The following is a 27216-nucleotide window of genomic DNA, read 5'->3' as shown; positions in this document are numbered from 1 at the left end:
ATACAATTAAAATAAATTAGCCATATTTTTCCAAAAAAAAAAAAAACAGTAAGTAGCCATAAATTCTAAATCTTCCATTAGAAATCCAAAATATTTAGTGATGAATAATGATATTAGAGTAATTTCTGTCCTCTTATTATTATTATTTTTTAATTTTAAGTCTCTGAAAAGTATTCACCATCTTAAATGAAAATAGAACAAAACGAAAAAAAATGAAAAAAGGGGAGAAAACAAAAATTTAAAAATAAAAAAGAGAAAAAAAAACTTTAAAAAATAAATAAAGGAAAGAGAAAAACAGAAGCGAAGAAAAGGTGAAGAAAGAAACTAGAAAAAGATAATTGGAAAAAAAAGAGAGATGTTTCGACTTAGTCAAAATTACCAAAGAAAAATGTTATTCTGTCTTCTCAACAGCCACATATTGAATAAAACAAAATTTGTGACATATTTTTAATAATTAGATTGTGTAGTTGCCATATTTTTTAAATATCTTTTTAAAAATCTCTATAAGCATTTAGTCCGTTTACATTACATATCAACTTCCCATCATCTTCCTTTGAATTTTCTTTGAATTCTTCATCCATTTTCCTTCTCCTTATTCTTTCTTCCTATAAAATCTCCTTCCCATCTCTCCTTTCAACACCATAACTTCTCTTCTCTCTTTCTCTCTCTCTAACTCATAAAACTTTGAGCCTTTCTATTTTTCTTTTGTTTCTTGTTCCTGTTATTTTATAAAACAAAACAAATATGGATATGCTTTTGAAATGTGATGCAAATTATACCTCTCTCACACCCATCACCTTTCTCACACGAGCTTCTACGTTTTACGCTGATCGAACTTCTATTATCTATGAGGGAACTCGCTTCACATGGCATCAAACTTATGAGCGTTGTTGTCGCCTCGCCTCCTCCCTCCGCCATCTCAACATCTCCAAGAACGATGTTGTAAGACCCCACTCTCTTCTTCTTCTTCTTCTTCTTCGAACTTTTATTGTTAAAACAACCATCATGCAAAAGTTTGAGTTTATAGATTATGTTAAATTTAATCGTATCATTATCTTAAAACTCCTCTCAAAATTTGTAGAATATTCCCACAAATGAAAATCAATATTAATTAGAAATTAAATGATATTTTAGGAGTTTTAGAAAAATACCTTTTGGGCAGGAAAATCAATTTAAGAGTTTAACTTTATAAGTTGCATCAAATTTATATATGTATTCTCGCATTTATAAAAACATTTTAGGTTAACTATGCGTTTTACTCTTCATTCATGAAGGTGTCAGTGCTAGCGCCTAATGTTCCAGCATTATACGAGATGCATTTTGCAGTACCAATGGCAGGTGCCATCTTGAACACAATAAACACTCGCCTCGATGTGAATAACATCGCTGTCATCCTCCGCCACTCGGAGGCAAAGATCCTCTTTGTTGATTATCAATACATTCAAGAAGCCAAAGATGCTCTTCGTTTATTAATGGCAAAATCTTTTCCAATGCCACTCGTCGTTATCATTGATGACATTGACTCTCCTACCGGCATTCGGTTTGGAAACTTTGAATATGAGAAACTCATCCATGATGGGGATGTCAATTTCACTCCATTAGAGGTCGATGACGAATGGGACTCCATAGCATTGAATTACACCTCTGGCACGACGTCAGCGCCGAAAGGTGTGGTGTATAGCCACCGTGGCGCGTTCCTTAGCACGCTTAGCTTGGTAATGGGTTGGGAAATGGGAAATGCACCTGTTTATTTGTGGACTCTGCCGATGTTCCACTGTAACGGTTGGACCTTCACATGGGGGATTGCGGCTCGTGGTGGGACCAATATTTGTATGCGCAATACGACGGCGATTGATATCTTTCGGAACATTAATTTGCATCACGTAACTCACATGTGTTGTGCTCCGATTGTGTTTAGAATTATCCTCGATGCTAATAGCCACGATCGATGCAGAGTTGCCTGGCCCATCAACGTGCTAACCGGTGGAGCACCACCACCAGCGCCGTTGTTAGAAAAGATGGAGGCTCTTGGTTTTCATATAACACATGCTTATGGGCTGACGGAGGCCACTGGACCGGCGTTGGTTTGCGAGTGGCAAGAAAAGTGGAACACTTTGCCAGCCGATAAACAAGCCAAGCTTAAAGCTAGACAAGGTATTCTTTCTCAACATACTTATTTTGAAGATTAAATTTATAATTTAACATTAAACATATAAACTTAAGATTTTGTGGAGAGGTAGGTGCCCTTCTTTAAAATTAATGGTAAGATTATAAAATCTAATTCTAAATCTTTTTAAGGAAAACTTGGTAATATAAATAACCAATTTCTGCAGTATACCTAAATGTTCCACTAAAACTGACATATTTGTTACCATTACCAAAATCAGGAATCAGCATTTTGACATTAGCCGATGTGGACGTCAAAAATTTGGACACAATGGAAAGTGTGCCCCACGACGGCCACACCACCGGCGAGATTGTCCTACGTGGCAGCGGCCTCATGAAGGGCTACTTCAAGGATCCGGTAGCGACCGCGGCAGCCTTCAAAAACGGTTGGTTCCTCACCGGCGACATTGGTGTGATTTACCCCGATGGCTACTTAGAGATCAAGGATCGGTCCAAGGACGTCATCATCTCCGGCGGTGAGAACATTAGCAGCGTCGAGGTCGAGACAGTGCTCTACAGCCACCCACAGGTGGCGGAGGCAGCAGTTGTTGCGATGCCGCATCCCCGCTGGGGAGAGAGCCCCTGCGCCTTTGTCGCCGTCCACGGCGATGCTGGCAGAGTGAGCGAGGCAGAGATCATTGCGTTTTGCCGGAAAAATCTTCCGCACTATATGGTGCCGAAGAAGGTGGTGTTCGTGGGGGAGCTTCCGAAAGCGAACGGGAAGATTCAGAAGTTCAAATTGAGGGAGCAGGCGAAATATTTGGAGGTGTCTGAGAAAAGAGTGGTTGGCACCGGCTGGAACAAATCCAGCCGGCAAGACGGCAACCGACGATCGGATTATGGTGAGCATGTTTTGGCGATGTCTCGGCTTTGAGAGGGACTACAATTTATTGCATTATAAAAAATGTAATTTGTACAAATTATAATACGTGTAGTTATTTCCTTCTCATTTTCAAGTCTTTTCTATTAAATAAGGTAAGATGTTGAGATATTTATCCAGGATGAGTGGTCCATAAAATTTGTGTATGAAATTTAATGTTTAAAAGAGATTATTTTGGGGGCACTTGCACACTTAACAAAAGAAGAATCAAATATTGCATTTATGTTTATGTGTTTTTCTTTTTGGCAAAGGTAGCAAAAAAAAAAAAAAAAAAAAAAAAAAATTGCATTATAATGCAATTTGTACAAATTATCATATATGTATTTCGATCTCATTTTGAAATTGTTTATTTTTAAGATGTGTTGAGATATTTATTAAGGAAACTGTGTATGAAATTAATGTTTTAAAAGAAGATTACTTTCGAGTATCACCTCTTTTATTATTATTTTAATTTTACAATATAGTAGACGGATTCGAACTATAACCCTCTTAGTTGCTGAAACATTCATATTCGAACTATGCTCGCTTTGGTTTTAGAAATATTTTTTTTACCCTTATGTCCTATATATATCGGTAAGCAATTCATATGTCCATCATGTTAGGGTCTGTATGAACCAACTAGAGAAAAAAAAATGTTTTTAAAAAGTCATTTTTATTTAACACTACAACAATTTTGGTTTTAGATGTCAGTTCTGAACTGCTATCGTATATATATGATGGTGGATTACAAACTGCAATTGTATCACATGTCACCTTAGGATATATATGATGGCGAATTATGTATCTTTGATGGCAGTTTTGAACCGCCATCAAATTTTCCACTCTCGTATATATACAATGGCTGTTGTTTAGGATGGCGATTGTGAACTGACATCCTATCATAGACATTTGATGACAATTTTGTATGATGTCAGTTAGAAAATGACATCATACCCATGTCAGCATACATATTACGATGATGGTTAGGTAGGATGTCAGTTTGTCACTGATATAATATAGGTCATGGATGATAGTTGGAAACTGACATTGATTCTAATTAAAGTTGTTTTGTTTGGATGACGTTTAATAACTGTTATTATTGTCTACTACGATGTTAGTTTAACACTTACATCATATCTGATATAACCTGCAATAAATTATTAGCAAAATATGGAACCCATATCCTGCATAAACGATTTTTATAATACTAATACTTCTCATTCTTTGTTTCGATTCATTTCTCCACACAAATATTCAACAAAATAAAGATGAACTTCTAGAGAACACAATCTGTCATATCATTTTAATATTGATGATCAATTCACAACTGAATTTCAATATAGTGCTACACAGCATATTTCAAACCTATATAATATGTATAAAATCTACCAAAATTTCAAAAAACATCTCCAATAGCTTGGCAACCAAGCAATGCTACACATTATGTTTCAAAACTATACAATGCCTATATGATCTACCAAAATTTAAGAAAACTCTCCAACAACTTTACAAGCAAACAAAGTCATCCAAAATGCATAAGAGATACCAAAAGTTCAGAGCGAAAGTCAAAGAAATATATATTGTGAAATGATGCGATCCGATTAAGTGTAGTTTGACACATGCTCCTCTCACTCAACTCGAACCTCATCGAATTCTTCTTGGGTAAAAGGGTTCTTAGTATTAAATTACATCAAAGTAAATGAATAACAAATAATTTCATTATTACTAAGTTTGCAATAGGTAAAAAGTTAGAATAGTGACATACAAGGAAATTGATAGGAGTATTTGGATGATATAAAACCTCTCTCATGAACTTTATCACATAATACCCACATTACACACGACCTTTTTGGCGAGGACAATGAAACATAGAAATAAATTAAGATTTTTTTTGTACATATAACGATAGCTAATTTTATTTCAACATGTTTTTTTTTCTACTGGGATAAAATTCTAATTTTTCGATTTGAAAAGTGTACAGAGAATGTGAGAGTAGGCCTAATGCTCAGGGTAAAAGTTTATCAAACATTTACCTTAACATTTCAACTGTAAGTAGCCTTATAAGCCCAACGTGTGTCAGTTAAAAATTGATTTCCTATCATGACGGACGTGCTTTGGAAAATCTAATGCATTGAAACATGTATACATAAGTAAAAGACAGAAGGTTCCCTCAAGTATAATGATATGGCTGAGAGATTATAAGCAAAGAAAGAGTATTTCAACGTAACATTGAACTTATAGTCATGGCTAAAAGGGATATATGGCATGTTCAATTAGGACAACCTTCTATATACACAAGAACAAAGATATATTAATTCATAAGTAAGGATAATTTCTAGCTTAAAACTAACCCTCTTCAGAGTAGAAACTCTATCTTCCAAAGTATTGGAGGGCTATGTTATTGTCACGTTCTTTCATTTCAATGGGAATAGCTTGTTATGAGTGTCACAACGTGATCGCGACATGGAGGACTGATGTCATCTTTTTATGGGTCTCTTTAAAGAAAGAGTTTGGAGTCCCCATCGATCATATTAGATGCGTGATTGGTCACCTAATTTAAAAAAATACTAGTATAAGTAAATTCAGATTTGAGTTCGGAAGTCATTTATGTGTAGGTAAAGTGTTAGCACTCTATAATATCCGTGAAAACGACTACCAAATTTTATATTTTATTATTCAATTAAAAAAATAAGGTCCATAAAATGTTATTTTGCTTTGTTTTTAAATGTCTCATGTGTAAACCCCGAATTCTAAATTTCCTAGACAAGTATGTTTAGCCAAAGGAATGATATATTAAATATCTAATAAGTGAAAATCCATGTTATTTATAGGAGTTGTGGAGAAAGGAAAAGAAAAACATATTAAATAGGGAAGCTCACTTATTGGTTTGGGCTGGAGGCACTAAATATGGGGTGACGTGGCGGTTAATCCTTGAACTCGGGAGGCGGCAGGAAGATTAAAAGGAAAAGAAATTTCGAAAGCTTGGTTTTGGCAATCTACATAAGCAAATTTAGTGAAATCGGTGCCATTTGAAAGCTGGGAGAATCTAGTTTTCAAGGTTGTCTTGCCGAAGAAAGATTGTAGGAGAAGAAGAACAAAAAGCGAGGAATTTGTAGAAGAGGCAAAATCTCGGATTAATCAGGGCTCGAGGTAAAGATTGGAAGCTCCAGGCCAAACCATAAGAAATATTCAGCTAAAAGTTTGAAGTAAGAAACTCAATTTTAAACAAGTTTGTAGAAGAAAGTTTCTTGAAAAGAGTTCAGGATTTTTAGTTATGATTTTTTGAAGTTAACAGAGAGTCTATGCAGAAGCAGACAGCTGCTTGGGAAGAACAAGCAAACAGCTCCCGTGGAGAGCGAGAGTGAGATGAGGAGGATGAGGATCTCGCTCAGGATGATAATCTCACTGATTTTGTGATGAGGATTTCGCTCAAGAAGGAAATCTCGCGAGAAATTAAGCTGAATCTCGTTGGTATGATGAGTATCGCTAGGTTGAAGTTTGTTAAAGAAATGCTTGATCTCGCTCATGAGGATCTCGCTCATGAGGATGAATTCACTCATGTTGATCATCTCGCTAGTAATACTGTCTTTGTTGATGAAAGTTCCATTAGTAAATGAACTATTTGAGGTATTCTGCTAAGAATTCTAAGGAATTTAACCGGGAATTATATCCTTTAAGGCCAAGAAGAGCTAGGAGAGGCGTATAACCCGTTAAGAACCCAACGAGCTGTGAGTGACTATGTGATGATTTAATGTTTTAATGATTTAGAAACTATGAATTCTTTGAAGTTATTTCCCATGCTAAGTGTTTAAATGAAGTGCCAAGCAACGTATGTTTGAAGCTATTTCTCATGCTAAATAAAGCGTGTTTTCCATAGACATTGACATGATTTAAATATGTTATCTTGTCCAAATACTTTAAGCATGTTTTAGTAACTCCATTTTTATGAAAAACTAATATGATGGATGAACTAGTATGATGATTTGAGCATTAAGCCTTAGTTTTCAGCTAAATGCTTATAACTAGTTATACGATGGATACTAAAGGACAATGAGAAAGTATCCTAAGGATACTGAAGAACAATGAGAAAGTATCCAAGTTAAGTACCTAAGGTATGACGGTACTTAGTTATGAGCACGTGCACGTAAGTAATATGACGTCGAGGGATTGAGCAAGGTTATTCTCATGCTAAATTTTATGTGATTCCAAGCAACTTATTTTTATGATTGAAAGCATGATCAACGCATGATGTTACTAATGTATGAGTTTTCCAAGTATGTATTCCATGTCTAACGCATGCTAATGGTTTTTTCAAGCTAGTTCAACACGATTTAAGCCTACTTATTTTACAAAGTATGAAGCATGCGTTAGGGTTAAAACTAAGGTTGAGTGAAGCTTGATGTACTATGTTTAAATACCTAAGATTGCCAAAGTACATGCGTTGGTATTCCTAAACACAATGAAAAGGAATACTGAAGGTAAGAAAGGTATCTGAATAAACGTACCTAAGGTGTTGATGGTACATAGAAACCTCCACGTGCACGTAGGTAGTTCTGAAGGAGAGGAAGTTGCTTGAGATGCCCATTGGTATATTTAGAGAAATCGACGTCGGGATCTCTTCTAGCCATGGTTCAATATGAAGAGATCAAAGTAGAGGTCTCATTTGGCCATGACTTGGCACTGGGAATTAGAGCGATGAATGTTCATTCTCAGCTAAGATTCAGGTTTCAGATACAATGGTTTTAAAGGTTTTATGTACACATTTGCTTGGTATATTTTAGTTCCAGTATTATGTTTTCGAGCTTTCAGTTTAAGCATGATATTTATGTTTTATTAAGTCACTCATTGGGCTTCTAGCTCATGTTTTCAAATGTTTTTCTTTCAGGTGGTGGTCAGTTCCCAAAAGACTTTTCTACTGCTGCTTAGCCACTAAAAAAAACAGGTTGAAGGAAGCATAATTGAAAACCTGTATTAGTTAGTACACATGTGTCTATCTAGTGACTAGTATTCTTGATGGGGCTCACTAAGTTGTAATATCCATGTATAAACAATGCTGCGAAACCCTGTAATGTAAATGTGTTAAGGTCTGAGTTAATATATATGTATTCAGGGTTTGAGCAAAATTTAATAGGTAAGATAGGCAGTAAGTGCCAATAAAAGGGTTGGTAACTGCTGCAGTCACCATTCCATTCAGGTTAGGAGGGTATCTAGTGTGGGGTGTGACAAGTTGGTATCAGAGCAAAAGATTTTGGGAAGAGAGGTGAAATGTTTTTATATATAAGTCTGAGTCCTAAGTCCTTAGCATGTGTACTACCTAAGTAAAAGGAAGATGTCAAGTAAAAGTGGAAAGCAGAGTAGGCAGACAGACAACGGAAACCCTGACCCTACCTTTAGTAGTTCCGATGCCTGAGGGAATCCAGATTTTATTGAATGTAAAGGTAAAGACCCGATAAATTAGGAAACGACTTCAGATAGGGAGTCGAGGATTCCGCAGATAGGAACAGATCCTCAGTTAGAGGACAGAATATTTAACAGGATCACCAAGGGGTTGACAGAAAGTGTCAAATCAACTCTGGCGGACTCGGAAAGGAAGTACGGTATTGAGAATGACCTAATAGGTATTGATAAAGGACAGAGAGCTATAAGTCAGCATAGTGTAGGAAGGAAGAAGCCAAGACTTGTGGTTAGTATGGGTGATAGATCAAGGTTTGGCATCCTACCGAGCTGGTAGCTAGTACGGGTAAGAAACCCTTACATACGAATTGTGGTAAGCATCTTCGATGGACATGTTACAGAAGGAAAAACGTATGTCTTCAGTGCAGATAGGCAGGACATTTCAAGAAGGAATGCCCAGCTAGGTCGAGAAGTTCAGCTAGAACACGGAATGACTTTATAGACGATAGATAAACCTAGTGGCTCAACAGCCGAAGAAGGGATTCAAGAGAAGAAAAACGAGAAAGGAAGTAGGATGACCTCAGCGCCAGGGTAGGTTTTACGAAGTGTCCTACCAGGAGGTAGAGGAGTCACCTAATGTTGTGAATGGTAAAGTAACTTTATGTACTAGTATATTTATGAAATAGTTGCTTATGGTGCTATACCTTTATTATTATCTAGCATGTTGCACTGCTTGTAGGAAATAATGTAGAGAGCATGTCCCTAAGTAGTTATTATTATGCTATGGAGAGGTTATAATAGTATAAGAGTTTTACAGGCTCTGGGGTAGTTGTTGATAATTATAGTTATGAAGTGATTCTGTTAGGTTTCCTGGAATTGATGTCACTCTGGAGTAAGGATTTCCCGAATAAATATTACAATCGTATGAATTATTTTAAGTATAGATAATATTCGAGAGATTTGGTAGGCAACAGACAGTATTTGTAGGAAGCAAAGGAATGTTTCAGAAAGCTTAATAACAGCAGTGAAGGCTAGAAAACTGCTAAGTAAAAGATGTGAAGCCTATTTAGCCCATGTGACGGTGTCGTAGGATGAGAAACTGAACCTGAGGGTGTATCAGTTGTACAAGAGTTCTTGGATGTTTTCCCTGAAAAGTTATCAGATTCATAACCTGACAGGGAAGTTGAGTTTACTATCGATTTAATTCCAGGTACAACATCTATTTTTCAGTTACCATTAAGGATGGTGCCAGAAGGACTTAAGAAGTTGAAAGTTCAGTTACATGAATTAATAAATAAGGGTTAAATCAGATCCAACGTGTCACCTTGGGAAGCGCCGGTCTTCTATTAAGAAGAAAGACGGTACTCTCAGTTATGTATAGATTATAGGCAGTTGGACAAGGAGACGATCAGGAACAAGTACCCATTGCCTGGTATAGGTGATCTTTTTGATCAGTTAAAGGGAGCCACGATTTTCTCTAAAATAGATTTGGGATTAGGTTACCACCAGTTGAAGGTAGAGGCGGATGTTCCAAAAACTGCATTCAGGACGAGGTGTGGGCATTACGAGTTCCTAGTAATGCCATTTGGACAACGAATGCCCTGCAGTATTTATGGACTTGATGAATATGATATTTCATCCGTACTCGAATCAATTCATGATAATCTTCGTTGATGGCATATTGGTGTATTAAAGCAGTAGGGAAGATCACGGGAACCATTTGAGGATAGTTTTGCAGATGTTGTGAGAGAAGCAGTTGTATGCCATGTTCAGCAAATGTAATTTTTGGTCAGACCAGGTTGTATTTCTTGGTCATATGGTTCCAACAGCAGAAATGAGTGATCTAAATGCTTTAAATGTTTTAAGTAAATTGCTAAAGCTTATGAATGTTTAGCAATGCATGTTTACTGAAAGCTATTTATGACAACTATTCTCAAATAGTTACCAAGCAACGCACCTCACACTAATGTTATATTTATGCTATGCTTTTCAATGATCATGAGAATGCGTTAGTATAGAATATTTTTTGGCAGCTAAGTCATTGAGAGATAAGAATATGCAAGTTGAGTATGAGTGTCACATCCCACACCAGATTACCCTCTTAACTTGGACGGAATGGTGACTGCAGCAGTTACCAACCCTTTTACTTGCACATACTGCCTATCATACCTGCTAAATAATACTCAAACCCTGAATACATACATATTAACTTAGAACCTAACACATTTACATTACAGGGATTCGCAACATTGTTTATACATGGATATTACAACCTAGTGAGCCCCATCAAGAGTACTGGTCACTAGACAGACGTACTAACTAATACAGGTCTTCAATTACGCTTCCTTCAACCTATTTCTTTGAGTGGCAGAGCAGCAACAGAATAGTCCTTTGAGAATTGACCGCTACCTAAAAAAGAAAAACATTCGAAAACGTGAGCTAGAAGCCCAGTGAGTGACTTAATAAAAATATAAATCTCATGCTTAAAACCGAAAGCTTGAAAACATAATACTGAAACTAGAGTATACCAAGCAAACTTGTACATAAAACCTTTAAAACCACCATTAACATCATTATTCCTCAGTTGAAAACGAGCATGCATCGCTCTAGCTCCCAACGTCTCTTATTGGCTAAGAGACCCATACCTCGGCCTCTCATTCAGACCTGTCTACGTGCTTATAGAGTTTTCTATGTACCGTCAACATCTTAGGTACATTTATTTAGATTCCTTCCTTACCTTTGGTATCCAGCTCACTCAAGCTATCAAGTTCTCAAAAAACATTTAAAGAATAGTTCTGAAGTATAGCATAGAAAACTCTTTAGGATACCTTCTACCTTCAGTATCCCTTTCAGTATATTTAGGAATACTAATGCATGTACTGTGATAATCTTAGGTATTTAAAGCATAATACATCAAGCTTCATACGACCTTAGCTTTAACCCTAACGCATGCTTCATACTTTGCAAAATAAGTTGGCTTAAATCATGTTGAACTAACTTGTAAAACTATTAGCATGCGTTAGATATGGAAAACATACTTGGAAAACTCATACATTAGTAACATCATGCGTTGATAAACATTCATAAGCATTAGCAATTCCAAACTATCCTTCTAGCCTAGAAGAAGTCATGACTACCTTCATCCTTAGTTGAGAGTGAACTATTAGATCTAACCCTCAATGCCAACCTTAGTCGGGGAGAACCCTTTTGCTCAGTCCCTCGACGTTGTATTACCTACGTGCATGTGGTTATAACTGAGTACCGTCATACCTTAGGTACTTGACTAGGATACCTTCTCATTTCCTTCGGTACCCTTAGGACACCTTTTCATTATCCTTCAGTATCCTTAGAATACCTTCTCATTGTCCTTCAGTATCCATCATATAACTAGTCATAAACATTTAGTTGAAAGGATACCTTCTCATTGTCCTTCAGTATCCCTCATATAACTAGTCATAAACCTTTAATTGAACACTAAGACTTAGTGCTCAAATCATCATACTAGTTCATCCATCATACTGGTTCATCATAAAATGGAGTTACTTAAACATACTGATAGTATTTGGACAAGATAACATATCTAAATCATGTCAATTCCATGAAAAACATGCTTTACTTAGCATGAGAAACAGTTTCACAAATTTGTTGCTTGGCACATCATTTAAACACTTAGCATGAGAAATAACTTCAAAGAAATCACAGTTTCTAAATCATTAAAACAGTGAGTCATCATATAGTCACTCACAGCTCGTTGGCCTCTTAACGGATTATATGCCTCTTCTAACTCCTCTTGGCCTGAAAGAACATAATTCCCGATTAAACTACTTAGAATTATTAGTAAAATAGCTCAATTAATTCATTTATTAAAGGAACTTTCATCAACGAAGACAGCTTTATCGAGATCTCCATGAGCGAGGTTAGCGATATCTTCTAGAGCGATATCAGTGAGATCCTCTAGAGCGATACTAGCGAGATCCTCTAGAGCGTATCAGAAGATCCTCTAGAGTGATACCAGCGAGATCCTTTAGAGCGAGATCAGTGTTACGAGCGATACTCACCTTACCAGCGACCAACGATACTCAACCCAATTTCTAGCGAGATTCAGCCCAATTCCTAGCGAGATTCCCTTCTAGAGCGAGATCCTCATCACAAAATTAGCGATATTTCCTTCATTAGCGAGATCCTCATCACAAAATCTCGCTATAATCTCCACGGTGAGCTGTTTGCTTGTTCTTCCCAAGCACCTGCCTGCTTATGCTTAGATTCTCTGTTACAACTTTAAAAATTCATAAATCAAAATCTAGACCTCTTTTGAAGAAACTTCCTTCTACAAACATGTTTATAATTGAGTAAGTTTTTTACCTTAAAATTTCAACAAAAAATTTCTTATAGTTTGGCTTAGAGCTTCCAATCTTTACCTCAGGCCCTGATTAACCCGAGATTCTGTCTCTTCTATAATTTTCTTCACTTTCTGTTCTTCTTTTCCTGCAATCCTTCTTCGGCAAGGCAACCTTGAAAACTAGATTCTCCCAGCTTTCAAATGACAGTGATTTCACTAAATTTGCTCATGTAGATTGCCGAAGACAAACTTTCGAAGTTCCTTTTCCCTTTTAATCTTCCTGCTGCCTCCCGAATTCAAAGATTAACCGCCACGTGCCAAACTAATAAGTGGGCTTCCTTATTTTGTGTTTTTCTTTTTCTTCTCTACAACTTCTTTAAATAACATGGATTTTCACTTATATGATATTTAATATATCATTCCTTTAGCTAAACATTCTTGTTTAGGAAACTTTGAATTCGGGGTTTTTACTTAGCTACACAAGAGCTTATTTCTTCTTGCTTCCAGCCTCTAACCCTCTTAAAACATGGCTTCATTTAACTCATTAGGAGACGTCTCATTACTTACTCTTAGTTAAAGTAATTAGGGTTTGGGTTTTACAATGAGTGGCTCAGTACTAAAGTACACGGAGAAGGTACTGAAGCTCAGTCTTAGAAATTGAATAGCTCGATACTGAAGGACATGGAGAAGTATCCGAGTAGCTCGATACTGAAGTATACGGAGAAGGTATCTAAACAGTAGTACCTAAGGTACGACGGTACTTAAACTAGAATCACATGATGGAAGAAAAGTTGTTATTGGTAGTGTCGAGATCACTCCACACTAACTGTGGATTGATGTTGAGGAATTGAGTAAAGGTTCTCTCTCAACTAAGGATGCAAATTATGTTTTAGGAAGAATAAAAGGGTTCCTTCCCGGTTAAGTAGTAATGCAGTAAAGCATGATAAGGAGTGAGTAGAGCGGCCACTCTAGACTAATAGACTAAGGCATAGTCTAGCAAGATAAGAAAAGTACTATGTGATGTTTGATTTGTCAACAAGTGAAATCTGAAGGGCAGAGGTAGACAAGATTACTCAATCCACTACTGGTACTTGAGTGGAAGTCGAGAGTCATGCAGGTAAACATAGAGTTTTCACTAGAAATAGAATGTATAGCAGGTTTGCTCAGAGGTTAGTGGCAAACGTGAAGTCTATTCTAGTGAATTCCGAGGAAAGGGTGTAATCTAGAGGAAGTCTTAGCCAGATTAATCCTAAGAGGAGGGAAAAGATGAGCAACAGTGAGCTCAAAATGTACTATGGGTACGTTGAGTATAAAAAATAAGGAACAAAATGGTCAACAGAAGACAAAAAGGAAAATGTCCAAATCTGCTGATGTTCCAGGCAATAGCTCGAAGTTTGAATTGTGACTGAGCTAGGGACTAGTATAGTTAAGGAAACCTTATGTATACAGTATGGTAAGCCATAGTTGGGAAATGTTATAGTAGAAAGAATATTTTCTCCCAAGTATGAATAGAAAGGACATTTTAAGAAGAGTGCCCTCGGTTAGGTCGAGAAGTCTAGTTGACCTAAATATTGATTTCACAGCTAGCAATTAATAGGGGTGTACATAGTCCGGGTTGGGTTGGAAGATTTTTGTGGACCAACCCAAAAATTCGGGTTGGCTAATAATGAGCCCTATTAGTTCTTTTTTGGAGGGTCAACCCAACCCAACCCAATTCAAAATTTCCGGGTTGGGTCACCGCGGTTTTTTTTTTAAAATTTAAATTTGACTATTTTTTTAACTTTTATTTATATATATATATATATATATATATTCGGGTCGGATCGGGTTGACCCGACCCTGAAATGGGGTAACCCGAGACCCAACCCGAATTTAATATTTTTTTAACATTTTTAATCCAACCAAACCCAACATAAAATCTAACCCAACCCAACCCATGCGGTTTGGTTGGGTACTCCGGGTTGATCGGGTTACCGGATTTTTTGAACACCCCTAACAATTAATTCAAAGATGTGACAACTGGAAAAGAATGTTCCAGTGATATTGTTGGGAAATGGAAAAGGACCACCCTAGTAATAAATGAGTACTATGACTCAGTGGAGAATGGAAGAGTCAACAAAGGATGTGACAAATATAGTGAACTATGATGACCAAGTTGTTCATACGTACTAGTATTATTTACCATGAACAAAGTTAATATCAGAGTAGCGCAGCGAAAGAGTAGTAAAAAAAAAAAAGAGAAAAAAAAAGAAAGAAAAGAAGAAGGTTGTAAAGTTTACGAGCAAAGGATGTTATGAAACTCTAGTTATAAATAAGTCCGAGCAAATTTCGAGGACGAAATTTCTTTTAAGGGGGAGGTGAATGTAAACCTTGAATTCTAAATTTCCTAGACAAGTATGTTTAGCCAAAGGAATGATATATTAAATATCTAATAAGTGAAAATCCATGTTATTTATAAGAGTTGTGGAGAAAGGAAAAGAAAAACATATTAATAGGGAAGCTTACTTATTGGTTTGGGCTGGAGGCACTAAATATGGGGTGACGTGGCGGTTAATCCTTGAACTCGGGAGGCAGCAGGAAGATTAAAAAGAAGAGAAAATTCGAAAGCTTTGTTTTGACAATCTACATGAGCAAATTTAGTAAAATCAGTGCAATTTGAAAGCTTGGAGAATCTAGTTTTCGAGGTTGTCTTGCTAGAGAAAGATTGCAAGAGAAGAAGAACAAAAAGTAAGGAATTTTTAGAAGAGGCAGAATCTCGGATTAATTAGAGCCCAAGGTGAAGATTGGAAACTCCAGTTCAAAACATAAGGAATATTCGGCTGAAAGTTTGAAGTAAGAAAGTTAACTCAATTTTAAATAAGTTTGTAGAAGGAAATTTCTTGAAAAGAGTTCAGGATTTTGAGTTATGATTTTTTGAAGTTAACAGAGAGTCTGTGCAGAAGTAGACAGCTGCTTGGGAAGAACAAACAAATAGCTCACCGTGGAGAGCGAGAGCGAGATGAGGAGGATGAGGATCTTGCTCAGGATGATAATCTCACTGATTTTGTGATGAGGATCTCGCTCAAGAAGGAAATCTCGCTAGAAATTGAGTTGAATCTCATTGGTATGGTGAGTATTGCTAGGTTGAAGTTTGTTAAAGAAATGCTTGATCTCGCTCATGAGGATCTCGCTCATGAGGATGAATTCACTCATGTTGATCATCTCGCTAGTAATACTGTTTTTGTGGATGAAAGTTCCATTAGTAAATGAACTATTTGAGGTATTCTGCTAAGAATTCTAAGGAATTTAACCGGGAATTATGTCCTTTCAGGCCAAGAAGAGCTAGGAGAGGCGTATAACTCGTTAAGAGCCCCGACGAGCTGTGAGTGACTATGTGATGATTTAATGTTTTAATGATTTAGAAACTATGATTTCTTTGAAGTTATTTCCCATACTAAGTGTTTAAATGAAGTGCCAAGCAACGTATGTTTGAAGCTATTTCTCATGCTAAGTAAAGCATGTTTTCCATGGAAATTGATATGATTTAAATATGTTATCTTGTCCAAATACTTTCAGCATATTTTAGTATCTCCATTTTTATGAAGAACTAGTATGATGGATGAACTAGTATGATGATTTGAGCACTAAGCCTTAGTTTTCAGCTAAATGCTTATAACTAGTTATACGAGGGATACTGAAGGACAATGAGAAGGTATCCTAAGGATGCTGAAGGACAATGAGAAAGTATCCTAGTTAAGTATCTAAAGTATGACGGTACTCAGTTATGAGCACGTGCAAGTAAGTAATACGACGTCGAGGGATTGAGCAAGGTTATTCTCATGCTAAATTTTATGTGATTCCAAGCAACTTATTTTTATGATTGAAAGCATGATCAACGCATGATGTTACTAATGTATGAGTTTTCCAAGTATGTATTCCATGTCTAACGCATGCTAATGGTTTTTACAAGCTAGTTCAACACGATTTAAGCCTACTTATTTTACAAAGTATGAAGCATGCGTTAGGGTTAAAACTAAGGTTGAGTGAAGCTTGATGTACTATGTTTAAATACCTAAGATTGCCAAAGTACATACGTTTGTATTCCTAAACACAATGAAAAGGAATACTGAAGGTAAGAAAGATATCTGAATAAATGTACTTAAGGTGTTGACGATACATAGAAACCTCCATGTGAACGTAGGTAGTTCTGATGGAGAGGCTGAAGTATAGTCTCCTATGCCATAAACTAGCAAAGAGAGGCCGAAACATGGGTCTCGTGGCTAATAACAGAAGTTGGGAGCTAGAGCGATGTATGCTCGTTCTCAACTAAGGAATAATGATGTTGAATGGTGGTTAAGAGTTGTTATCAATGTTAATGTTTAGAGGAAGTTGCTTGAGATGCTCATCGGTATATTTAAAGAAATTGACGTAGGGATCTCTCCTAGCCATAGTTCAATATGAAGAGATCAAAGTAGAGGTCTCATTTGGCCATGGCTTGGCACTGATTATTAGAGCGACAAATGTTCATTCTCAGCTAAGATTCAGGTTTCAAAAATAATGGTTTTAAAGGTTTTATGTACACGTTTGCTTGGTATATTTTAGTTTCAATATTATGTTTTCGAGCTTTCAGTTTAAGCATGATATTTATGTTTTATTAAGTCACTCACTGGGCTTCTAGCTCATGTTTTCAAATGTTTTTCTTTTAGGTAGTGGTCAGTTCCCAAAAGACTTTTCTGCTGGTGCTCTGCCACTCAAAGAAACAGGTTGAAGGAAGCGTAATTGAAAATTTGTATTAGTTAGTACACATGTGTCTACCTAGTGACTAGTATTGATGGGGCTCACTAAGTTGTAATATCCATGTATAAACAATGCTGCGAAACCCTGTAATGTAAATATGTTAAGTTCTTAGTTAATATGTATGTATTCAGGATTTGAGCAAAATTTAACAGATAAGATAGGCAGTAAGTTCTAGCAAAAGGGTTGGTAACTGCTATAGTCACCATTCCATCCTAGTTAGGAGGGTAATCTGGTGCGGGGTGTGACATCATGTTTATTGGCTCACATTTTAGAAATAAAACATGAGCTAATAATAATGAGTGACATCAGAGCCATTAAGTAAATTGAAAATTTATTTCGGATTCCCAAAATAATTTCCTACATCTCAAGAATATTATAACATCAAACTTTGATGTTTCTAATCTCCATCGTCGGGGTTTGGTGAGAAATTTCATATATTTAGGGATTAATAAATTCCAAAAAGAGAACACTACTCAGTTTCATTTTAAATTAAAAATTGGTATTGGTTGTTGAAATTATAATTATTATTTTTGTGAAAATAATTTCAAATTTTGCATTTTAAATTATCAAGAAGTTTTATGTATTTATGACACTTTAACAATGAACCCGTACAGGAACACTACAGTTCTCAAATTTATTCTTTTGAAAAATATTTTATTTGCAAAGAATTTTCATGTGTTGATGATTTTTTTAATAAAAAAATCGAAAGATAAAATTACTAATTCTTAACTTCAAATTTGGTTTGACATTTCATATATTTGTTGAATTTTAATAAAAACCCATAAAGTAACACTAGTCTGCCTTCAACCAAATATTAATTTACTAGCATCCTTACTGAAGCCCGACCTCTAGCTGCAGTCGATGCAACCTCGTGACCATGTCGCTCGCCATCAGCCTACAACTGATCGCGAGCCATCCGTGTACTAAAGCCGAGTGCCATCTGGATCGGATGTCGAGCGACCGCCACGAACTGTTAGCCACCGTCTGCTTTAGCACCACAGTCGGATGTTCAAGACATGACAGATCTGGTAGTCACGCCACTCCTCCGTCCAGCTGAGCCGCTCATCCAGATCCTCTCCAATCGCACGTCTGCCACCCTAGTCGCACCGCTGCCCGTCGCCGTCGTCCTGCCGCGTCGGGTCTACTTTGGTCTTTGTTGGAATCTTGGATTAAGGGTAAGTGCAAATTGTTTTGATTGAATTTCTTGAGGATTTTGAACAGTCACTAGAGTTTGGCCTTGATTTATTGGTACTCGACGTATTTTGGATGTTAGGGTGAAATTTTAGATTATTGAAGTTTTCATCCAGTCGATTAAAGGTGTAGTCAGTGAATCTTGGTGAAGGATAAGGCTCTAAACTCATGTGGGTTGTTAAACATGTTGTATGTTTATGAATTACTTGATTTAAGTTTGACTGAACCGTGGACTGCGACCTAAAATAATTTACCATGATGTTTGGGTGTTAGGTTTGGATCTTGAGGTTTTCTGGTATCTTTTTTTTGGGTGATTTAAGTTTGATCCTTTGGGTTTTCGGTAAGTTGTTGAGAAGCTTTTGGTTTAGGATTGGTGGTTTTTAAACTGTGCTTAGAGATTGAAATTTCGTAATTGCTTGTTTGTTACTTTGTTTTGATTTAAGGTTTCGTTGGGCAAGGAAGAGGTTGAGCTTGCTAGTTTCTAGAGCTTGCAATTAAAGGTAAGTAATCTTACTACTGGAACTGTCCACGGGCTAGACACTTGATGTATGCTAGCTTGATAGAGGAATATTATGCCAGAACGATAGCATGATAGACGGATAGTATAGTATAACCGATGTATGTTCTTGTATAAGAATTTGAAAGATTTATTTGTGCACGTAGATACTTGAATTCTAGCATAAGATGATACTTGATTCCATGAGGTTGTATTTGATATGAGGATATTGAGGCATATATGTATGTTGTAGAGCCATGATGTTGAGGTGTATATGTTATAGAACCATGTTGTGATACTTGTGATGTTGAGATTGTGATAGTGTCCTTACTGATTAGTTAGATACCCACTAGATGTTGTGTTTCCTTCGGGATTCACCAGAGGTTGTGTTTCCTTCTGGATTCACCAGGGGTTGTGTTTCCTTCAGGATTCACCAGCGGTAGTGTTTCCTTCGGGATTCACCAGAGGTTGTGTTTCCTTCGGGATTCATCAGAGGGTTGTGTTTCCTTCGGGATTTACCAGATGTTATAGGTCCTACGGGACTTACTAGAGGTAGTGGGCATACTTAACTATAGTAGGTCAAAAATCAGTTTTTCATGTATGTGTGTGTCCCATGAGAACTAGAGAAGTTTATATGTTCCACCAGAGGTAGGCATCTAGAAGACATAGATGCCTAGCCTGACCCCAGTAGTGAGGTTACTTACTAAGTATTTTATACTCATCATTTCTTATGTTGTTGTTTCAGGTAAAGGTAGAGATGCACTGACGATTGACTAGCGAAATTCGTGATCGAGCCACTGGGACCAGTTTTATACTTCTGCTCATGATATTTAGATTTCTTTTCATGTTTTTTCAACTTTAGTTTTGATGTTTGAAACTTACTATTAAGATTTATTTTCAGAACTATTTATTATCATTTATGATTTATGGGTACCCTATCGTCTGTTTATAATATTTGAATTTAATGAAGGTCTTTTGAATTTACCTTATTTATTTTGCATTTATTTCACTATAAAAAGGTGTCGTTTTAAGTTCCATGCATGCATGTGTTTAGTAACGGTCTAACTTGAGTACTAGGGGGTCGGGTCGTTACAGGGTATCAGAGCCCATGTTTTGGGTTCTGAAGACTGACTTACTACGTAAGTCTAGGTAGTCCCTGTGGCCCAGTAACGGATTCCTCGTCAGTGCCAGGTGTGTTCTATAATGAAATTTTTCAGTACATATATGAGATTAGTGATGTAATGTTTCAGTACCATGTTTTCTGAGAAAGACCCAGAGGTAAAGAGCTAATTTATGAGTTCATGACAGAACATGGCACCTAAACTTAGAGCAAGAAAGACTATTAGAGGAGGCGTTTAGGACCCCCAAGTGCAACATCCACGAGTTCAAGATCCTCCTCTTCAAGAGGTGCAGGAAGAGAGAGCAGAGAGTAGCCAGATTGTCCCGACAGTTCCGAATCCACCTATGACCCAAGTCAATGAAAAGGCAATAGAAGCAAGAATTAGTGAAGCTGTTGCATCCTCCCTAATGGAAAAACTGCAGGAGCTGATCCGTAACACAATGATAGGACAAATTTCCTAGAACTAGGCTCAGGAGGAATAGGTGCCACCTGAGCAGTTGTAGCAGACCCGGCCGCAGAATAGAGACATGCAGGGCCTGCCTTTTGAGGCTAAGCATTTGAGGGATTTCAGGAAGTTTGACCCTTGCTCCTTTGATGGATCGTTAGGGGACCCCACTAAAGCAGAAATGTTGTTGTCATCTATTGAGACGATTTTTTCATTTTACGAGGTGCCCGGAAGAATACAAGCTTTAATGTGCAGTTTTCATGTTGACTAGCAACGCAGAAATCTGGCGGCGTTAAGTAGAGAAAATGATTGATACTGGTGGGGAACTTGCAACCTAGGAGCAGTTCAAGGAGCATTTTTATGAGAAGTATTTTTCGGCCAACACTCGGTACAACAAGCAGGCAGAGTTCTTGAACTTGAAACATGGAGTTATGTCGGTTGAGGAATATGAGCAGGAATTGAATAAGCTGTTCCACTTTGCTCCTGAACTAGCAGCCATCGAGGTAGCAAGGACAGAGAGATTCATCCAGGGTTTGAGGAGTGGACTACGAGATATGGTACATGCCTTAGACCTCAAGAGTATGTTGCGGCACTATGGGCCGTTGTGAGGATTGATGCTGACTCCCAGGTAGGAGAAGAGTACAGGAAATTGCTCGGGTTTGGGACCTCTACAGGTCAGAAAAGGAAGGTTGAGCCAAGGGCTCATGAGCATCAACAAAAGAACCCGAACATAGTTAATGCTCCACGTCAGTGGGGATAATAGAGCTCCTAAGTTGTGACTGTCAAGAAGGATAGTCCGATCTGTACTATTTGTGGTAGGCGACACTAGGGACGTTGCCTAGCTAGCTCTGGGCTTGTTTTCGATGTGGTCAGAAGAGGCATATGTTAGAGAAATGCCCAAGGAGGAACGTGCCTGAACTTAGAGGCTAGCCCATAAGCTCGTTTCAGGGAGGCCCGAGTCGTCAGCAGCAGAATGGTAGGGTGTTTTCTACCACTCGGCGTGAGGCCGAGAAGTCAGGCACAGTGGTGATAGGTACGCTTCCCATTTTGAGGCACCATGCTTTAGTTTTGTTTGACTCTGGCTCTTCGCACTCGTTTATATCCTCCATATTTGTAAAGCATGCCTTGTTAGAGTCAGAACCATTGCCTTTTACACTTTCTATTTCCACTCCATCAGGAGAGATCATGTTAGCTACAAAAAAGATAAAGGCATGTCAGGTAGAGATAGCAAATCATGCATTAGATGTGAGCTTGATAATTATAAATATGCGTGAGTTTGATGTGATATTGGGCATGGATTGGTTAGCTGCTAATCATGCCAGCATAGATTGCTCCCATAAGAAGGTCATCTTTAACCCTCCTACAGGAGCCAGTTTTAAATTTAATGGGTTTGGGACTGTGGTTCTACCCAAAGTGATTTCAGCATTGAAGGCTAGTAGACTATTTTACCAAGGAGCTTGGGGCTTTACTGGCAGTGTGGTTGACACTAGAGAGGCTGAAGTCACCTTGACTTCAGAGCCAGTAGTGAGAGATTTTCCAGACGTCTTTATAGATGATCTTTCCGGACTGCCCCCGTAGCGGGAGATAGATTTTGCTATTGAGTTGGAACCAGACACAACCCTTGTTTCGAAGGCTCCATACAGGATGACACCAGAAGAGTTGAGGGAACTTAAGGTCCAATTGTAGGAGTTGATAGACAAGGGTTTTATATGCCCTAGTGTGTCACTATGAGGTGCATCTGTTTTGTTTGTGAAAAAGAAGGATGGATTGTTATGTCTGTGCATTGATTACAGAGAGCTAAACAAGGTGACTGTAAAAAATAAGTATCCGTTCTCCAGGATTGATGATTTGTTTGGTCAGTTGCAGGGAGCTACAGTGTTCCCAAAGATTAATCTTCGGTCAGGATACCATCAATTGAGAATAAAGGACAGTGACATACCCAAGACAACTTTTCGTTCGAGATATGGGCATTATGAGTTCATAGTGATGCCGTTCAGTCTAGCGAATGCCTTAATAGTGTTCATGCATCTGATCAATAGGGTGTTCAAGGAATTCCTCGACACCTTTTTGATTGTTTTCATTGATGACATCTTGGTTTATTCCAAGACAGAGGCTGAATATGAGGAGCATTTGCGAAAAGTTTTGGAGACATTGAGGGCCAATAAGCTGTATGCTAAGTTTTCTAAATGTGAGTTTTGGTTGAGGCAGGTATCCTTTCTAGGGTATGTAGTATCGAAGAAAGGGGTCTCTGTGGATCCTGCAAAGGTCGAGGCAATTACGAGTTGGGCTCGCCCAACCATAGTCAGTGAGGTGCGCAGTTTCCTGGGTTAGCAGGTTACTATAGATGATTTGTAAAGGACTTATCTCGCATAGCCGCCCCATTGACTCAGTTGACCCAGAAGGGAGCCCCTTTCATTTGGAATGAGGTTGTGAGAGTAGTTTCGAAGATCTCAAGTAGAGATTAGTTTCAGCCCCAGTTCTTATAGTACTAGATGGATTAGGTGGTTTTGTCATTTACAGTGACGTTTCCAAGAAGGGGTTGGGATGCGTATTGATGCAGTAAGGTAGAGTAGTTGCTTACGCTTCACGTCAGTTAAAGAATCATGAACAGAATTATCCCACACATGACTTGGAATTAGTAGCAGTGGTTTTCGCTCTCAAGATCTGGAGGCATTACTTATATGGAGAGAAGATACAGATCTTCACCGACCATAAGAGTTTAAAGTACTTTTTCACTTAGAAGGAGTTGAACATGAGGCAAAGAAGGTGGTTAGAGCTGGTGAAGGATTATGACTGCGAAATTTGGTACCACTCAGGAAAGGAAAATGTAGTGACAGATGCCCTAAGCAGAAAGGTGGCTCATTCAGCAGCCCTCATTACTAGATAGACTCATTTGTGTAATGAGCTAGAGTGGGCAGAGATTGCTGTGGCAGTGAGAAAGGTCACGACACAGTTAGCACAGTTGTCAGTGCAACCGAGTCTAAGGTAGAAAGTTATTGATGCGTAGCGATGTGACTCTTATTTGGAGAAGAGAGTTCATAGGGTGGGGTCAGACTAGGATGGCGAATTCTCGGTATCAGCGGAAGGTGGTCTCCTCTATCAGGGACATTTTTGCGTGCTAGCAGATAATGATATTAAGAATGAGTTGTTGTCAGAGGCTCACAGTTCCTTATTTTCGATTCATCCTAGCAGCACCAAGATGTATCGGGACTTGAAACGTTATTCCTGGTGGAATGATATGAAAAGAGAGATTACTAAGTTCGTCAGTAAGTGCTTGGTGTGCCAACAAGTGAAAGCCCTGAGGCAGAAACCAACAGGCTTGTTACAACCATTGAGTGTGCTAGAATGGAAGTGGGAGCATGTGTCTATGGACTTTATCGTGGGGTTGCCACAGACAGTCAAACGTTTCACTGTAATTTGGGTTGTGGTGGATTGACTTACAAAATTAGCACATTTTATAACTGAAAAGTCCACATTTTTAGTAAATAAATGGGCACAGATATACATGAAGGAGGTGGTGAGATTGCACGGAGTGCCTGTGTCCATTGTGTTAGACAGAGACCTTCGTTTCACGTCTAACTTCCGGAAGAGTCTTTAGGCAGCTTTGGGGATCTGTTTAGATTTCAGCATAACTTTTCACCTGCAGACTAATGAACAGGTAGAGCGATTGAATCAGATATTGGAAGATATGTTGCGTGCCCGTGCCATAAAGTTTTCCAGAAGCTGGGATGCTCACTTTCATTTAATGGAGTTTGCTTATAATAACTGCTACCAGTCTACTATTGGGATGTCACCATTTGAGGCCCTATATGAAAAGAGTTGTAGGTCTCCTGTGTGTTGGGATGAGGTAGAAGAGAGGAAATTGCTAGGACCTGAGCTAATGCAGACCACGAATGAGGCAATACAGAAGATCAGGGCTCGTATGCAAATAACTTAGAGCAGACAGAAAAGCTATGCCGATGTGAGACGTAAGGACCTGAAATTTGAGACTGGTGTTAAAGTGTTCTTAAAAGTGGCACCTATGAAAAGCATTCTGAGGTTTGGCAGGAAGAGGAGTTGAGTCCGAGATTCGTTAGCCTTTTGAGGTCTTGGAACGAATTGGCCCCATGGCTTACCATTTGGCATTGCCCAGCACTATCTTCAATTCAGAATGTCTTCCATGTTTTGATGCTGAGAAAGTATGTGATAGACCCATCCCATGTAGTTGACTTTGAGCCCTTACAATTGAATGACAACTTGAGCTACAAGGAGAAATCTGTAGAGATTTTCGCCAGAGAGGTAAAGACATTGCGCTGCAGGGAGATTGCATTTGTGAAAGTCCTGTGACAGAATCACCAAATCAAGGAGGTTACCAGGGAGCGAGAGGATGAGATGAGGGCCTTATACCTAGAGCTTTTTCAGGAATGAACTATTGAAGACAAAATTTTTGTAAGGAGGGAAGTGAAAGATCTCTTACCGAAGAGTTCCATGAGTTCGTTCGGATTCTCCAATTTCACAGTGACCGAAATACACAATATACATTCAAATGCACAGTTATGTAAACGAACAGTTAATTAAAGACATGCTTTGGAAAAAAAAAAAAAAGAAAAACAAGGGAGAGATTTGCCATTCCAGTTGAAGACGTTCTTCAAACTTCAGAACTTAATACAGCGAAAACCTCTACCTGATCAACCAACGCCTGAACCGCACGAACACGAACGACGTGGGGACGACATCACCAGAAAAGAGCCCCAACTATTCTCGGAGTGAGAACCCAAAGCGTGGTCTTTGGTAAATTTGGTAGAGGAAGGAGGAAGAACAGATCGTGTCGGCGATAAGCAAGTGGGAGGGAAAAATACGCTATCGTATAGTACGATGCTTATCCTTAGGAGAAACTACACGATCGTGTAGATTTTACTAAACGATCGTTTAGGAAAAGGTATATGATCATTTAGCTAACATGACACACTATACGATCGTTTAGGGAAGCTATACGATCGTTTAAGACATAGTGTGCGATCGTTTAGGCGCGAGGTGGACGATCGTTTAGGCGCAGAGCGACTATTGTATAGGGTCTCGATTTTAAGGGATCGATTACGTTTTCACCAACGCGCTTCTTTTATTTCTTTTCGAACGAATTACGAACCATTCAAAAATGAAACCAATTTCATTTTTATTCATCGATTAAAATAACCGATGCACGTCCAAACATGATTTTTTGCTTAATTATCATATAATTAACCAATTAAAATATTAATAAATATAATCATATTATATTTTTAACTTATAGTTTGATATTACATATCTATTACAGTATTTTCTCTTCTACTTAATATAAATCATATTTATATATAATTTCCTCTAAAATAATGTATCTGATACATTTAGCCAATTATATCATATATAAGTAACCATTCCAACTATATGATATATAATCGAACTTCCTCTTGTCAATTGAACATTTTAAATTAACCCAAACACTAATTCTCAACTTTATCCAAGCTACCCAGGGAACTTAATGGACCTGTGGCTCGAAGCTCCAATGGTCCGTGAATAGCTGACTAAACTCTTTAGCCACGAGATCCACCATCCGTTAACTGTCAAGCATTCCACTAAAGACCAACAGCTAAACTCTTCTTACCACAGATATATTTATGTATCCATCGGATATAACCAATCATAAGTACGATGACCCTTCACAGATGCTCGTAATTACAACTGGGCCAAATTACCGTTTTACCCCTGTAGTTACATCTCACTCCTTATGTACCACCGATTGCTCTAATGAACAATAAAACATAGTCCAATTATGTGTGAACACCTCTCGGGTCAAGAGAAGGTGTGTGGTGCCACATCGTTCAAGTCCTAGAATCAACTCTTAAGGGAGTTATCTATCTACTTACCCTGCCTCGGGGAAGGAGTGAATTCCATCTTGTGTAGTTGAGTTCCCAGCTCTCAAATCAGACGAATCCCTAAAATGTTAGGTTTGAATTGGCGACCTGGCTACTCGCACCCATACAAATCAAAGGACCACGCTCAATGGTAGGAGTTCCCAACTCACTCAGGATTGAGGTCATGTTACCTATGGTCATCCTAGTGAAGTGAAGTCTCTGTTATGAACGGTATTATATAATGAGATGTTAACACTTCGTGGCAGTTCTTATACAAACTCTTTATATAGGACGCCCCTGCTCGCATGTCCCCAACACGAATAATCAGGATCAGACCATCTGTGATAAGTCACAACACTTGTGACTATTCCACAAAGCGGGCAACATCCGTAGCGTTATTAGGATAAGGTTTCCCTCCTATATCCATATACAGATAATCAGGGATTTTTTGTTTATTGGTTTGTGGTAAAGTAAATAAAACAAGCAACTGAGCAAAATACAAGATATGTAGTAAATATCATATATTATACAATATAAGCATTCGTACAAACTGTTTACAA

At 38.0% G+C, this 27216-nt stretch overlaps 2 protein-coding genes across 2 annotated transcripts; both read left to right on the top strand.

The window, feature by feature from the left end:
* The first annotated feature begins 531 nt into the window (after nt 1-531).
* On the top strand, nt 532-3269 carry LOC120092557 (trans-cinnamate:CoA ligase, peroxisomal-like). The gene is made up of 3 exons (XM_039050678.2): nt 532-942; nt 1275-2154; nt 2388-3269. The coding sequence occupies exons 1-3, from the start codon at nt 745-747 to the stop codon at nt 3038-3040; spliced, it is 1731 nt and encodes a 576-aa protein (XP_038906606.1). The 5' UTR covers nt 532-744; the 3' UTR covers nt 3041-3269.
* Nucleotides 3270-22772: 19503 nt separating this feature from the next.
* Nucleotides 22773-25112, top strand: LOC150031985 (uncharacterized). The gene is made up of 4 exons (XM_090308344.1): nt 22773-23112; nt 23867-24198; nt 24433-24684; nt 24834-25112. Exons 1-4 carry the CDS (start codon nt 22773-22775, stop codon nt 25110-25112), a joined length of 1203 nt encoding a protein of 400 aa, XP_090164470.1.
* Nucleotides 25113-27216: the final 2104 nt, after the last annotated feature.

Source organism: Benincasa hispida, chromosome 12, assembly GCF_027475165.1.
Source record: "Benincasa hispida cultivar pf3 chromosome 12, pf3_genome.v1.1, whole genome shotgun sequence".
In the NCBI taxonomy this organism is placed as follows: Eukaryota; Viridiplantae; Streptophyta; class Magnoliopsida; order Cucurbitales; family Cucurbitaceae; genus Benincasa; species Benincasa hispida.
This window is presented reverse-complemented; position numbering and strand designations above follow the sequence as displayed.

Coding starts and splice junctions, on each gene's coding strand:
- LOC120092557 (XM_039050678.2), top strand. CDS start 745: ATGGATATGCTTTTGAAATGTGATGCAAATTATACCTCTCTCACACCC. Junction 943..1,274: donor ACATCTCCAAGAACGATGTT/GTAAGACCCCAC, acceptor TCATTCATGAAG/GTGTCAGTGCTAGCGCCTAA. Junction 2,155..2,387: donor CAAGCTTAAAGCTAGACAAG/GTATTCTTTCTC, acceptor TACCAAAATCAG/GAATCAGCATTTTGACATTA.
- LOC150031985 (XM_090308344.1), top strand. CDS start 22,773: ATGCCGTTCAGTCTAGCGAATGCCTTAATAGTGTTCATGCATCTGATC. Junction 24,199..24,432: donor AGACAGTCAAACGTTTCACT/GTAATTTGGGTT, acceptor TTTCACCTGCAG/ACTAATGAACAGGTAGAGCG. Junction 24,685..24,833: donor TAATGCAGACCACGAATGAG/GCAATACAGAAG, acceptor GAGGTTTGGCAG/GAAGAGGAGTTGAGTCCGAG.